The 15,955-nt window shown below is 35.8% G+C and overlaps 2 protein-coding genes across 2 annotated transcripts; both read left to right on the top strand.

Moving 5' to 3' along the window:
* Positions 1-311: 311 nt before the first annotated feature.
* LOC103503911 (DEAD-box ATP-dependent RNA helicase 51-like) lies at positions 312-5,293 on the top strand. The gene is made up of 12 exons (XM_008468335.3): positions 312-935; positions 1,372-1,557; positions 2,142-2,327; positions 2,726-2,809; positions 3,074-3,115; positions 3,280-3,351; positions 3,435-3,734; positions 3,862-3,900; positions 3,998-4,102; positions 4,352-4,420; positions 4,504-4,629; positions 4,810-5,293. Exons 1-12 carry the CDS (start codon positions 480-482, stop codon positions 4,987-4,989), a joined length of 1,845 nt encoding a protein of 614 aa, XP_008466557.2. The 5' UTR covers positions 312-479; the 3' UTR covers positions 4,990-5,293.
* A 5,624-nt stretch (positions 5,294-10,917) lies between these two features.
* Positions 10,918-15,482, top strand: LOC103503992 (NF-X1-type zinc finger protein NFXL1). Its single transcript, XM_008468449.3, has 2 exons — positions 10,918-11,085; positions 11,767-15,482. The coding sequence occupies exon 2, from the start codon at positions 11,770-11,772 to the stop codon at positions 15,079-15,081; it is 3,312 nt and encodes a 1,103-aa protein (XP_008466671.1). The 5' UTR covers positions 10,918-11,085; positions 11,767-11,769; the 3' UTR covers positions 15,082-15,482.
* Positions 15,483-15,955: the final 473 nt, after the last annotated feature.

Here is a 15,955-nt window from a genome sequence, read left to right as displayed (position 1 = left end):
CCATTTTCTCTTCCAACTTCAATCCTCGTGAAAGTAATTACAAGTCTTGTTTCGTAAATTAAACGTTTAAAAGACAAACTCTTACAAATCTGTAAATATGTTTGATAAAATTTCAACGATTAAAGTTGAATGTTATGGTTAAATATTTAGGATATATTTAGCTTAATAAATATATACAATGAAAGCATGATAATTGAATTTTTGTAATAAAATATTTAAGATTATAACTTTATAAATATTTTAATTAAATTCATATAAAAAAATCATTCTTTGTTGCAAAAGGGAAAAAAATAAATAAAAAATCAAAATTTTAATTTACCTTCTTCTTCTTCTTCTTCAATCTTTATTTCTCTAAACCCTACATTACGTTCGGCCACCTCTTCCCGCCCATTACTAGCTACTGCACCTCGTACACCGTTCCCTCCCGCCCCCAAAATTAGAGTAAGTGAAAATCATCACTTGGTATTGAATTGACTGCCATGGCGGTACTGGACGAGACGGTTCCGTCCTCGTCCGAGGTCGAGGCAATGAACAAAAGGCGCGGGAGGAAAAGACCCAAGAAAAACCCTCCTTCAACAGCTACCGAAGAATCGGAACTTCAAAATTCTATGAAAGGTGAAGAAGAAGAAGAAGAAGAAGAGGAAGGAGATGCTGAAGTTAATGTACCGGAGGAGAAAGCGAAAGAAGAGGAGAAGATGAAGAATAAGAAGAGGAAAACGAAAACGAAGAAAGAAGGACATGAAGATACTGGTGATGGTAAGGTAGAGGAAGGTGTGGAAGTGCAAGTGGAGAAGGACGAGGAGAAAAAGAATCAGAAAAAGAAGGTTAAGACTGGTGGGTCGGGAATTATGAGTACTGTTTCATTTGATTCGCTTGAATTGTCGGAAAAAACTCTCCGGGCGATTAAGGACATGGGATTTGAGCATATGACTCAGGTCAGGTTTCTGCTCGACCAATTTATTAGCAAATTTTCGCTAGAATTTATAGTTTTCAATGGCTCGTTTATTTACTTACATTGTCGAAGAGGCAAATGGGAGGAGGTTGAATTCAATTTCAAACCCGAAGTAAGCAAGTAGCAAGTATTATTTCGAGGTCGTGATTGGGAATGCCAAAGAAATGTTTAGCCCCTGAATCATGTTAATCAGTGTTTTAATGTTGCCTGTAAATATGTTTTGATGGGGTTAGCTCAACCCTCGAACATGGGTTGGAGTTCTTTTTAATGAACTGTGCACTGGTTGTGAGGCTTCTCTTTTTGATGTGCATACGAAACATTAATTTTCATCTCTTGTTCTCTTGGTTGGTTATAATTTAGTAGCAAAACTAATATATGAACTTGAGTGTTCTCAAAATTTTCTGACATAACCAATGCAGATTCAAGATAGAGCAATTCCCCCTTTTCTGGCTGGCAAAGATGTTCTTGGATCTGCGAGGACCGGATCTGGGAAAACCCTTGCATTTCTTATACCTGCTGTGGAGCTGTTACAGCGCATCTCTTTTACACCTTACAATGGAACTGGTGTTATCGTTATTTGCCCCACACGGGAGCTTGCAATTCAGGTTGGAAAATTTTCCCCCCTGCCCACATTTCTCTTTTAATAAGTCAGAATTTGATGTCTCCTCATATTGATGCTAAAGGAGCTTCGAATCTTTTGTTTTTACTAGAGGATTCTGATTCAGTTTGTATTACTAAAAAATGAATTATGATTATAAAGATACAAAATGACGATGAAACTATAGAGGCTGAATAATCGTGTATCATCTCACAACTTGTACTCACTCCCTAGATGGATCTATCTTTAACAATCTTATATCTTTTTCAAAATGAAATAAGAACTTTATTTGCAATTGAGAAGTTCCAAGAAAGAAATGAAAATCTTCCTTTAAGCCTTTTACTAGCCACAAAGCAACCCAACAACGTAACATTCCTAGAAGATTTGGTAGGAATGTCTCTTTTATAAATTATAACTAGTTCTATCAACTATGCCATAGGGTTACCCCTCAAAATCAGACCCAAACGTTCTTTTAATACCTCACAAGAAGAAGCTTGGTCAAAACCTTTTTCTTGTTAATTTCCTTCAACCTTCCTTCCATCTCATATCTTTTGATATTATTACCGATTGACCAATTGTTCGATAATTCAGATACATGAAGTGGCAAACGAGCTTCTCAAATATCATTCACAGACGCTTGGCATTGTTACTGGTGGTTCTAGCAGACAAGCGGAGGCTAGTCATATTACTAAGGGGGTCAATCTATTAATAGCAACCCCTGGTCGACTTCTTGACCATCTTCAGCATACTAAAAATTTTGTATTTAAGAATTTGAAGGTAACAATAGCCTGTTTATCGTTTTCTTCGCATTATTTATGTAATTTGTTGGAAAATATTTTCATCAGTACCAAGTAAATTATGGATTCTTGAGAATTTGTTGCTAGCTTTATGATGGTGCTGCTGCCTACATGTGGTCTGCTCCTCATGTGTTCAGTTTATTTCTTTTTTTTTTCAGCTCTAGTTTTTTTGGATAAATTTTTTTTTTATAATAGACTATATTATCAAATATCAATCAATTTGGTTTTCATCACCTCAAATGGATTTAGATTCAATTTCCTGTTCTGATTTGCATTGTGCAACTCATCAAATCATGTTGGTAATTTACTTGTATGTTATCCTTAATCTTAAACAAAAGTGTTGTGACATTTTTCTCTCTCTGAACTTCTCTTTTGCAGTGCCTCATAATTGATGAAGCCGACAGGATATTGGAAACTAATTTTGAAGAGGAAATGAAACAAATTATAAAGCTTCTACCAAAGGTAGTTAACTTTTGTTGTTTTATGTCATCTACGATATAACAATTGGGATTTTTCAAAACTTTCTTATCAATGAAAATTTATGTTTCCTCTATTAAAAAAAAAAAAACAATTATTATATTTAATAGAAGTTACCGCATCACCTGGGATGCCTTAGCAAATGGGTTAATGGCTGTTTGGGGTGGAGTGCGTTATTTTCATTTTTTATGGTGGTGGTCAATATTTTCCTCATGCATTACTGCAATCTGAATGTATTGCAATTTGCAGAATAGGCAGACTGCTTTGTTCTCAGCAACCCAAACCCAAAAGGTTTGTGTATTGCATTCAACTTTTATACATTTTCTCTCCTTATGGGTTCTTCTCTTCTACCATTGATGCGTATGCTGTTATCCCTTGAAATTCTATTCCTTGGTTCATTTGGGTTGATTTTTTCTCTCCTCCCCACTAATCATCCAAAAAAAAAAAAAAAACAGGTCGAAGATCTTGTCCGCTTGTCGTTTCAGTCAACTCCTGTTTATATTGATGTAGATGATGGGAGAACAAAGGTATCCTGATCTGCTGATATTTATATGTTTATTTATATTAGCCCTTTCCTTCGATTTGTTGTTTGACATGTTTGTTATTGTAGGTCACCAATGAAGGGTTGCAACAAGGTTATTGTGTTGTTCCCAGTGCTAAAAGATTCATTGTTCTGTATTCCTTCTTGAAGAGAAGTTTATCAAAGAAAGTTATGGTCTTCTTCTCATCTTGTAACTCTGTCACATTTCACGCGGACCTTCTTAGACACATTAAGATTGATTGCATGGATATTCATGGAAAGCAAAAACAGCAGAAGAGAACTTCTACCTTCTTTGCCTTCAATAAGGCTGAGAAAGGGATCCTACTATGTACTGATGTTGCTGCACGTGGACTTGACATCCCCGCTGTTGTGAGTTTTCCTCTTTTTTAGCCATGTCAATGCATTTCCCCAATAGAAAAATTAAAGTTGCATTGTCTTGGTGGTCATATTTTCTTATTAAAAGCCATTTAACTATGTCTCATTTCGTGTGTCTCAGGATTGGATTGTGCAGTACGATCCTCCAGATGAACCCAAGGTGTTAGTTGCTACTCAATTTCGTTCATGACCTATATAGTATCTTTGGTATTCCTGTACTAATTGAGTTTACCGTTGTTTAAAATTATTGGTTTTAGGAATATATTCACAGGGTTGGTCGAACAGCTCGAGGTGAAGGCAGCAAAGGAAATGCACTACTATTCTTGATTCCCGAAGAGCTTCAGTTTCTTCGCTATCTAAAGGTTAAAAAATTTTCCTATAAATTTAAATAGAATTTGAATGCACTGTTGTTGTCAGACTGTCAGTTTATCTTTTTCTCAGGGTTAAGGAGTATCTGAAGAAGAGTAAAACAAACGAAACATCAGAAGTCCACAAGCATATGATATTTTAAACTTCTGTTCTTCGCTGACTTTTTGCATGTGGGGAATAGTTTCACTTAGTGTTCTGCCCTTTTTAATATATTGTGTGTGTGGTTCATATTCTATTGCCAGGCAGCAAAAGTTCCTGTCAAAGAGTACGAGTTTAGTGATAAAAAACTGGCCAACGTGCAGTCTCACCTGGTAAACTCATTTCCCTTTTGTTTGTGTTCTCACCAGTACCACTCAAGAACAGGGACTTAACTTTAAAATATTGAATGATGTAGGAGAAGCTGGTTGGCAGTAATTATCATTTGAACAAGGCAGCTAAAGATGCTTACAGAACCTATTTATTAGCTTACAATTCACACTCTATGAAAGATATTTTCAATGTCCACCGCCTTGATCTTCAGGTACTGTTTATCCATTTTCTCTAAGATCTTAGTAAGAAGCTTCACTAACTAAAATTTGGTTGGATACACGTTTTAGTCTAAATAAGTTTATTGTCAGACGTCAAAATCTTTTGTGCTTGAATATGTGTAACTCGATTGGGGAAGTTTTCTATCTTTACACTTGCAGTTATATGTGAACAGGCCATTGCTGCTTCGTTTTGCTTTTCAAATCCTCCAAAGGTCAACCTTAACATTGACAACAGTGCCTCAAAATTGAGGAAGAAAACGCGTAAAGTAGAAGGCAGCAGGAATAGATTCAGTGAGAACAATCCTTATGGAAGGAAGAATGTGGAGGATGAAAGACAATTTGTAAGATACTAGCTTATGGATTCAAAGCTCTGACCCCATAGTCGAGATGACATAGTTGAACTATATCCATATTAGTCTTACCATCGATTCATTTATGAGCTGATATTCTTTAAAGAGTTTGGTACCATATGCGATGTTGTAATCTAAGTTTTGTAGCATAGGGAAAGTCTTGAACGGGGCAATATGGAGAGTAATTTATTCATAGATTAGGCTACCAACTTTTATTTTTGGTGAGGAAATGGTTGTGATTGGACATACATTAATTATTACCATATGTTTATCTGGAGAAGTGTATACTAGCACATAAATTTTTTGATGATTCATTCTTAATTTTAACTTTATTATTCTATAATTTTCAATTCGATCCTTTGTTGAAAAGAAACTGTTTGGAAATTTGTGAAGAAAAAGTTTATGGATGATTGAGTTATTAGATTATTGATAGAAAATATACGTAGAGTATTTATAAACACTTGGAAAGTCAATTCAAATGCACTCTAAAATATGGAAGAATTAGGTTTGTTTGTACAGAATTTTTTAGTATTTACAAACACGTTTTTTTTTTTCCAACTAATTTTTCTTTTCAAATACGTTTTCTCTGTTTTTTCTCTCTGTTTTCCATAATGAATTGTTTAAATAGAAATTTAGTTGACCTATTATTGCATGTTTTATTGCTTTCAAACTAATAAGTGACCTTTTTATGTCTTTAATGTTTATATTTCAATTCATACATTTTCAACAACCAAACACACGATCCATTTTCATTCAATTCATCAAATTACTTGCTCTGCCAAAACACTCGAGTGTTTCTCGAAATTGCTTACCCATTTTAAAGTATTTTGACATCTTTCTTTCATTCTTTCTAAAATTGAACCAGAGAGCAATTATAATCATCTATCAATCAAAACGATTTCAATGATTAGCATGTGATTATTGCATTACCAAATAGAGAATCATTCATTAATTAAAAAAGAAAAAGAATGGGATTGAGAGATTTTGTCGATAGCAATGCTTATTAACCACTCCATGTAATCAATATGATTAAGACACCAAGTCACACACCCATTCATATGTGTAAATACCAAGCATTTCTGGACCAACCATAAGCCGCCACGTCTCCACTACTTATCACCAAATCTTTGGGTTGAAACTGCACGCAATTGAAACGACGCCCGTTGGGTGTTTGCCACGTGTTATTGTTGCCATTTATTTATTCCTTTGTGAAAACTTAGCCGCCTCGCAAATTTATACGTCTGTGCCACGTCAACGTCTTCGTCACACACCAAAAAGCGACTCTTCCTTTTATAATTTTAGTTTTTCCCGTTTTGAGTTTTCCTTTTAAATGTGGTTTTACGATTTTACTTTTCTTAGGAACTCTTATGGCGTTGTTGTATTACTATAATCTAAAAAGGTTTAAACTTTAAAGTGTGAAGTTAACTCGTTGCAGTTAAAGTTCTTGTTTTTACGATTAGATTTGTAACATAAGATTTTTCGATAAATGTGCAAACTTCAATAATGTTTTCTATTGAAATTTAATTGTTTAGCACCAATTTCCTAGGTGGACTAAATTTCTTTATATGGAATAAAAAAAATGGCAAGAGTAGTTAAGAGAATCTATTAGAGAACTGAGAGGACATGTGGAAGCTCAAAGAACCTATGACAGAGCTTAAAGAACCTATGCAAAACCATAAAAGGGTCCATGAGGGAGTCAAAAGATTTGATGACCTAATAAGATTTATGGAGTTCGCATAGTATCTATGAAGGATCTCAAAAGTACTCGTAGAAATCCTAGTGGTACGCCATGGAGCAATTTTGTAGATGATGGCTTGGTAGTACCATGTAGACCCTAGTAGTACGGTGGAGGATTTAGTATAGTAACGTGGAAGAGTAATAGAGAACATAGCAGTAGTACGAAAAGTCTTAATAGTAACATCGAAGAACCATGGAAAACCTGTTTAGATGACCTAACAAGACTATAGTGAACCTAATATTATATAACTAATGATCCATGGAGGTTTTTGTGGTATTATGAAGGACCTAATAGAAAGTTCCAAAATCTCGTGAAAAACTCATGAAAGTCCTATATCATGAAGCTATTATGATGCAAAGAATAAATCTATAGTGATACAACAATCTTACTGAGGTTTCAAACAATAGAGAACTTTTACAAAGAACCTACAGTATCTATCGTTTAAGGTTCTAATAGTATCGTGAAGTCAATTAAGGACCTAATAACAATACCATGAAAATCCTAGCAGTATACCATTAAAGCAATAATTTTTCTCTAAATAAAATTAAAAGATACACATTAAAACCCAAAAGCCTAAACAAGTAGCGACACACTTCAAGGACAATAATTTTGACAAATTTGGTCAACTCGAGCATAGCTCATTTTAAATTTTACAGTTCAATCATCTCAATCTACACATTGTTGATCAAAATAAAAAATAAATAACACATAATTTAAGAAGTTCAATTCAAATTCAAACCGTTTTGTAATATTAAAAAAAATTAAACTTAAAAGTGGTTTAGATGCAAAATTTGAAAGTCAAAAACATTACACTACACTTCTTTTCCCATTAGTTTATCTTTAAGCTTATATATATACATATATACATGAAGTAGGATTAATTATTTAATAACCAAATGTGTATAAGAAGTAGGATTTTTCCATGTATTGGTTGGAACAAACAAAGGCAACACATTGTGGGAATTTTTTTGCTTTGACTTTTGACTTTGACTTTTTGACCTTCAAATATTCTTATTCGTCCCATGTGGAATATGATATATTTTTTCATACAAAAATATTCAATATAACACAAAATCAATATGTTCCCAAATTTCAATTCTTTTGAACCAATCTTTTATAGTCAGCTTGACCCGATTTCTCCCTTAAAATGAGTCTATACCTAATTAATGTCCAATAACATCACCCAATATTTCACTACACATAGAATTGTCAAAGCTTACAATTTCCTATAACCCAATCTTTTGTATTAACAAAACACAACTAATTCAAAAATAAATTAATTAGTTTTAAACCTTAAAAGCTTGTGTTTTAATTATTTCGAAAACTTTAAATATCTATAGCTTTTGATATTTTATTTAACAATAAATCGTATAAAAGTCAAATTCTTCTTTTAGTACAAAAGTTCAAAAGAGAAAAACATCACAAACTTTTAAGGTCGTAGATTCTCTTTCAATTTGATTAGGTAGATTTTTATTGATAAATAGATAAGATTTTACTTATTCAACGAGTTATATATGATTCAAATATAATGTGATTTGTAATTACACCTTTAAACTTTATACAAATAATATAATTATCGAAATACAAAATCATAAAATGTAATTTGGTAAGAAAGAAAGGGTCAAATTGGTAATAGCGGAATTAAACGAATTAATCAGCTACTTACTTACTTACTTACTTACCATAATAAATAAATAACAAAAAATCAACCCACGATGCCACGTGTAAGCTGATAAACCTATGGGGTCCACACCAACGGCCTCGAGAAATCGAGAGATATTTATCGAGTACGACGCGTCGTAGGCGATTCCAAAACAAATTTATTTATTTATTTAAATGGATGGCCGGTTCCGTTCCGTTTCGTATCGTATCGGTCAAAAGCAGTCGCCTAATTCAAAATCGGATTGCGCTTTTCCCATTTCCTCACCCAACTTCCATCCTTCCCTCCCTTCTTACGTCTCGTTCTCTCTTATTATATAAATCCCCTCACCTTCTTAAACCTTTCTCCGTTCGTTCTACACATCATTCCAACGGATTCTTCGACTTAGGGCTTTTTTTTTTTTTTCCTTTTTCTTTTCCTTTTTCTTTTTGGGTTTGTTGGGATGGAGATCGATTCGGATATGAGAGAGAGGAACAGTACGGAGAAGATTGAAGTTCCGTTTCCTGTTCATAGTCAGGTGAGGAAGATCAAAGAGGAATCCGAGACGATCATGGATTGGCGACCTGGACAACCGGAGATCAGACCGCCGACCGCCGCCTTCCGCCAGATCTCTCGCTCGCCGCTTGGAATCTCCGGCCGCCCTATTTCGGTGGGGGATTCGTAGAAGGAGATTGTTTCCGGTAGAGATATTTTGGGGCTTATTTCGTCTCCCTTCTTCCTTCCTTCCTTCCTAGTTTATGTAAATATTGCTGTTCTTAATTTTTAATTAGAGAGGTTTTTGGTTTCTGGATTTTGAATTTTGTATATTACTTTTCTTTCTCTTTCTTATAATTTATAATATGATATTACTCAAACTCTCGAATTCCTTCGAGACTGTTCATATGGAGAATATAAAATTTCTTAGATAATTATTCCAAAGTTGGTTTGTTTGAACTAAAAGAAGAGGAAATTTTCGATTGTTCATCTTATTTATTTATTTCTATCGGATATTAGTATTTTTTTTAATTTATTTTGGCCGTTAAAAAATTTGTGGCTTCAACAGATGGATTAATTGAAAAAAAAGTCTCCTTCTGAAGAAAATTCCGAAAAATATAATTTGTTGTCTAATTGTATTTATTATTATTATTATTATTGTTGTTGTTGTTGTTATTATTATCATCATCAACGGTGTTTGTGGAAATTAGAAAAAATGAAAAAAAAAAATTGTCTAAAGAAAACGTTGTTTTCCTAATTGTATTAATTAGTGTATATTAATAAGCACATAATTTCATTTTCTAACAAAGTGAATTCTTAATTCTTATATTTAATTCTAATACTTTACATCTTACCATTTAATGAGTTGTAATTCGACTTTACGATATAAAGAAACAAATTGAAAATGCTTGGAATTTGATTGGGATGAAATGTAATTTGTTCATAAAGTAAAGTAGGAGGCAACAATTAATATAATAATTAATATCTAATGATATTGATGTAGTCAACAGTTGTTTTTTTTAAAAAATTAAATCTTATTAAACAGAAATTTAAAGTTCTTATTCTTTCAACCTTTTTGGAAAAAAAAAATGAATTTGAGTTGAATTTGAATTGGAGATTGGATAAGAGTTGAATTTGACAAAAGAAAGGAAAAGAAAAGTTGGATGAACCAAATACAATGAAAATATATAAACTAAGCTTCATAGATTTAAAAGAAAATAAGAGTTAAAATAACAAAAACTCATGGATGAAATTAATACTAAGTTTAGTAGGTAAACGATTCTAGAACACGAGAATTATCGTACGGGTTGCGAGTAATTAATTGGTATAGTATTAATATTCTAAAAATGTAAGACAACTATTAAAAGTCTTTTATATTCCATTCGACTATTATAGAATAGTGTGGATTTGATCAAACTTCTGAATAATGAGTCCACTAACCTTATCGAGACTTAATTCTTTATTAAAGAATTTAATGACGTTTTGGGAGCATTCGAAAAAATCTCGTTCGTCACAACATTTAAATCATTATCTCAGGAATTGAAAGATCACCGAACTTCCTTTAAAGTTCATTTCTCGAGTTTTGATTATTTAACTAGATAAAAAGGAATTAATTGATCTATTATTTAATAACGGCTAAATTCTATATTGATCCTTAAACTCTGTATTTTTTCAAAGAAAAACTTACCTCGATCATTTATTCGATCAACAATGTGTTTTTATATTTTAAAACTTAAGACTTTAAATTCATCTTATTAATTAATTTATTTTTTTTATATGGATTGTTATTAATGTAATTATTTCAATCTTAGTTTTGATTTCACCAAATTTCTTAACAAAATCTCAACCGCAAGAACAGAAGAGGTGTTTGAACCAAAATAAAAGTTAAGGTAAAAAGTTTTTAAGTAAGAAAACATGATTTAAACCTAATAAAAATGGATTAGTAAAAGGGGGGAGGGGGGGAAATGGTAGAGCCGAGTGCGGACCACGCATATGAATCGAGTGGCGGTGTGCGAGGGGGACCATTTCCTTACGCCCCAAGCGAAGCGACCACAAGCTGAACCCACTCGCTTCCATATAAATCCTTCAAAACCGCTTCCTTCACCTCACTTCTCCCTCTCTTTCACACCCAACGAACCCAAACATTTCTCTCTCAATTTCATCACCAGAGCCGAAGCGCCACCACAATCACCGCCCTCTCCCGCCATTTCGGAGTTTCTTCCATCAGGTTTTCATCATCTTTTCCTTTTTTTTTCTCCTTCTATATCTTTTCTCTTTCTTTTTGTCGAAGTCTTTGTTTCATACTGCGCCTAGGGCTTCATTGTTCTTCCTGTTGATTTGATCCTCATTTTCCCCTTTTCCAAATCGCGTTTTCATCTCCTATTCTTTCTCTCTCTATGTGTGTATATGGAGGAATGGGGGACGAGAAAGGAGAAAGGAAGAATTTTAGAAATACAGATATATTAGATTGAATTTTTTTAGTGAAAGGGCGTGGAAAAGAAATGTGGATTAAGAGGGAAAATTTTGTGTATCAAAATCCAAAACGTGCTCTTCAATACTGTTGATGGTGGCTCAATCTTTATCCTTGTTTCTGTAGGTGAATTTTAACTTCAGTTGATCATTCCGAATCGTAATTCTTCAGTTTATTTTGTATGTTATCAACAAATTTATTAGAGTAAGAATAAGATAGATTATTAGAGAGCAAGAATGAAATTTTTATTATTACCATCACAGCATGCTTTGATCATTTGGTTTCGTTCATCTTGATAGTTATTGGAACAAAAGCGTTTTTCTTATTATTCGTAATGGAAGATTTCCCATGTTAAGATGCACTGCGATTGTAACTCGTTGACATTGATACAGTATTGAATATTGATTAACCCTTTTTTTTTGGTTTATTTGATTGCAGAATATGAGCTCAAATGTCCGAAATGTGCGGAAGGATAGGTCTAGGATTCCCGCATCAAGTGCTCGAAAAGAGTGGGTACCTAGAGGATCTACAACAACCACAACTACAACTGAGACAACGGATATTCATGTGAATCGGCCACTGAACGTTAATTCGAATGATAATCGGAATGGGCTAGAGCTAAATTCTAGTCCTCCTCATCCAGTTTATCGAGACAGAGGTAATCATGGTCAAAGGGTTTATGTGGGTCCCCGAAGGAATCAGAGAAAAGACAAGGAAAAAGACAAGGAGAAAAGTGGGGATCAGGGTGAAAAGGAGTTGAGAATCTCCAACTTGCCTCAACTAGTTCATGAAATTCAGGAAAAATTGACGAAGGGCACTGTTGAGTGCATGATTTGTTATGATATGGTGCGGAGATCTGCACCCATATGGTCTTGTTCAAGCTGCTTTTGCATTTTTCATTTAACTTGCATCAAGAAATGGGCTAGAGCACCCACTTCCACCGACTTGGTTGCTGAGAAGAATCAGGGATTAAATTGGCGTTGTCCTGGATGTCAATCTGTCCAGCTTATCTCTTCAAAGGAGATTCGATATGTTTGTTTCTGTGGTAAAAGGCAGGATCCCCCTTCTGACTTGTATTTAACCCCCCATTCGTGTGGGGAACCATGTGGCAAGCCACTTGATCGAGAGATGCTGGTTGCTGGTGGAAGCAAGGAGGATCTTTGTCCCCATAATTGTGTCTTGCAGTGCCATCCAGGTCCCTGCCCTCCTTGCAAGGCATTTGCTCCTCCTCGTTTATGCCCTTGTGGCAAGAAGTTGATAACAACACGTTGTTCAGATAGGAAATCCACTTTAACTTGTGGGCAGCGTTGTGAAAAACTCCTGGATTGTGGACGTCACTGGTGTGAAAAAATTTGTCATGTGGGTACTTGCGATCCTTGCCAGGTTCAAGTTAGTGCCTCTTGCTTTTGCAAGAAAAAGAAAGAGCTTGTTCTTTGTGGAAGCATGACTTTGAAGGGTGAAGTAAATACAGAAGATGGTGTTTTCCCATGTAGCTCCATCTGTGGGAAGAGTCTAAACTGTGGCAATCATGTCTGCCGTGAAATTTGTCATCCAGGACCCTGTGGAGGCTGTGAGTTGATGCCTGACATGATTAGGACATGTTATTGTGGGAAAACACGATTGCAGGACGAACGGACAAGTTGTTTGGACCCAATCCCAACATGTTCTGAGCTTTGTGAGAAACTATTACCTTGTGGGAAGCATCGTTGTAAGGAGGTCTGTCACGCTGGAGATTGTGCACCTTGCTTGGTTCAAGTTGTTCAAAAATGCCGATGTGGATCAACTTCTCGTAATGTGGAATGCTACAAGACTTCCAGCCCAACTGACATATTCACTTGTGAAAAGCCATGCGAGTGGAAGAAGAATTGTGGAAGGCACAGGTGCAGTGAGAGATGCTGTCCTTTATCAAACTCCAGCTATAACCATTTAGGAGATTGGGATCCACACTTTTGCGTAATGAGGTGTGGGAAGAAACTAAGGTGTCGCCAGCACTCTTGTCAATCACTGTGTCATAGTGGCCATTGCTCTCCATGTCCCGAGACAATCTTCACAGACTTGACGTGTGCTTGTGGTAAAACTTCAATTCCTCCACCACTGCCTTGTGGAACGCCACCCCCATCATGTCAACTCCCATGTTCGGTACCTCAGCCATGTGGCCATAGTTCTACTCATAGTTGCCACTTTGGTGACTGCCCACCCTGTACAGTTCCGATAGCCAAGGAGTGCATCGGTGGACATGTAGTCCTAAGAAACATTCCTTGCGGCTCAAGGGACATTAGATGCAACAAGCTATGTGGGAAAACTAGGCAGTGTGGGATGCATGCCTGCAACAGAACTTGTCACCCGCCACCTTGTGACACTGTTGCTGGATCTGATTCGGTTCAGAAAACTTCATGTGGACAGACATGTGGTGCACCTCGAAGAGATTGTAGGCATACATGTACTGCGCCATGTCACCCATCTGCTCCTTGCCCTGATGCAAGATGTGAGTTCCCTGTTGTCATCACTTGTTCATGTGGCCGAATAACAGCATCTGTTCCTTGCGATGCTGGAGGGAGCAGTATTGGTTTTAATACTGATACTCTGTACGCTTCGATTATCCAAAAATTACCTGTTCCGCTTCAACCCATTGAGGCAACTGGCAAAAAGATTCCACTAGGACAGCGAAAACTGACATGTGATGAGGAATGCTCTAAGCTAGAGAGGAATCGGGTTCTTGCAGATGCTTTTGATATCACTCCCCCAAATTTGGATGCCCTTCATTTCGGAGATAGTTCTGCTACTGAATTGCTTGCAGACCTCTTTAGACGTGATTCAAAATGGGTATTGGCCGTGGAGGAGAGATGCAAATTCTTGGTCCTTGGAAAGAATAGAGGAGGAATTGGGGGCCTTAAAGTTCATGTTTTCTGTCCAATGCCTAAGGATAAGAGAGATGCTGTCAGGCTGATTGCTGAGAGGTGGAAGGTTGCGATCAATTCTGTTGGCTGGGAGCCGAAACGTTTCATTACCATTCATGTTACTCCTAAATCAAAAGTCCCACCTCGGGTGCTTGGTATCAAGGGCTCAACAACTACAAGTACTCTACATCCACCACCTTACGATCCTTTAGTAGATATGGATCCTCGGCTTGTTGTTTCTTTTCCAGATTTGCCGAGGGAATCAGACATAAGTGCATTAGTCTTGAGGTTTGGTGGTGAATGCGAATTAGTATGGTTGAATGACAAGAATGCTTTGGCTGTCTTCAGCGATCCGGCTCGAGCGGCTACAGCAATGAGAAGATTGGATCATGGTACAGCGTATCATGGAGCCAGTCTTCTTCAGAATGGTGGTGCATCAGCATCATCTAATACAAATGCTTGGGGTGGAGGAGAGAATGCAAAGGAAGGTGCATCGAAGAGTAGCAATCCATGGAAAAGAGCCGTAGTTCAGGATTCTAGTTGGAAGGACACTTCATGGGGTGATGAAGAATGGTCCGGTCCATCTATCGACGTGCAGGCATCCGTATGGAAAAGAGAAGCAGCTCCATTTTCTGCTTCACTTAACCGGTGGCACGCACTAGACACTGAACCATCTGTGAGTTCTTCCACTCAATCTTCTGAACACAATCTTGGGAATCGAGTAGGCAATTCCTCTTTAGGATCTGAATCAAGTACGAGTAGGAGTTTGAGCTCCGGAGGAGTGATGCAGGTTGTAACAGATGACGGAACAAACATGTCCGAAGTAGCAGATGATTGGGAGAAGGCTTACGACTGAAAAGACCAATGGATAAGGTATCATCCATCAATTGCGAGCCTTGTTCGGATCTTCGATGCAGCCTTCTTGTCCTTGTATTCGATGTTGTAACGAATGTTTTCTCACAAGGTGGTTTGAGTTTGAAAGTAAGTTTGTAGGTATTTGGTAATACTTGTTTTTTGAGAGAATAATTATTGTAGAGTGTAGGTGTTTACAACACACAATAGGGCATTTTGATGATAAGTTGAAAAAATCGTTTTCTTCATTAGCTGCGGCTGCTTCTTCTTCTTTTATATGTATGAGGGAAGCATAACTTTGGTATTTGTTTTGTTTCCCTCCAGGTTTGGGGGGAAAATAATTGTATTTTGTATTATTATTAATTCTTAAGAAAGACATAATACATAAATCCTTTTCACTGTGAATGGAATTGTATCCTCTGTTATTTCATGCCTTGTCTTTTAAAAAAACATATTTTTTTCGATGACAATCATTGTCGATGATTACTCTCGTCTCATTTATGGTAATGGTAACTAAATCCAACTTCCTTCAATGGATATTACTTGTCCAAATCCTCATTAGAGGTCTACATTCACACGATTAACTTCTACTACGAATTATGATTAACTTTAACATGATTCATATTGTTTAACAATCGCTTTATGTAATAATTTACCTTGCTATTAATTCTTTGTGCATATAGTCAAACTAAACAAACTCGTGCATAAAAACAATCCTAAAAAAATATAACGAGTGTAATAATTTATTATCTTCTTATTAGTATGATATTGTTTACTTTGGACATGAACGTTCATAAATTTCTTTTGATTACACCAGAAAAGACTCATCATTGGCCATAGTTGTCACTCTCTCGTACACATTCATGATCACATCCTTA

Source organism: Cucumis melo, chromosome 12 (genome assembly GCF_025177605.1).
Source record: "Cucumis melo cultivar AY chromosome 12, USDA_Cmelo_AY_1.0, whole genome shotgun sequence".
Lineage (NCBI taxonomy): Eukaryota > Viridiplantae > Streptophyta > Magnoliopsida > Cucurbitales > Cucurbitaceae > Cucumis > Cucumis melo.
This window is presented reverse-complemented; position numbering and strand designations above follow the sequence as displayed.

What these genes read in the sequence shown, in the direction of transcription:
- LOC103503911 (XM_008468335.3), top strand. Translation starts at nt 480, where the DNA reads ATGGCGGTACTGGACGAGACGGTTCCGTCCTCGTCCGAGGTCGAGGCA. An exon ending in GATTTGAGCATATGACTCAG is followed by an intron (nt 936 to 1,371) that starts GTCAGGTTTCTG and finishes TAACCAATGCAG; the next exon opens with ATTCAAGATAGAGCAATTCC. An exon ending in TAGATGATGGGAGAACAAAG is followed by an intron (nt 3,352 to 3,434) that starts GTATCCTGATCT and finishes TTGTTATTGTAG; the next exon opens with GTCACCAATGAAGGGTTGCA.
- LOC103503992 (XM_008468449.3), top strand. Translation starts at nt 11,770, where the DNA reads ATGAGCTCAAATGTCCGAAATGTGCGGAAGGATAGGTCTAGGATTCCC.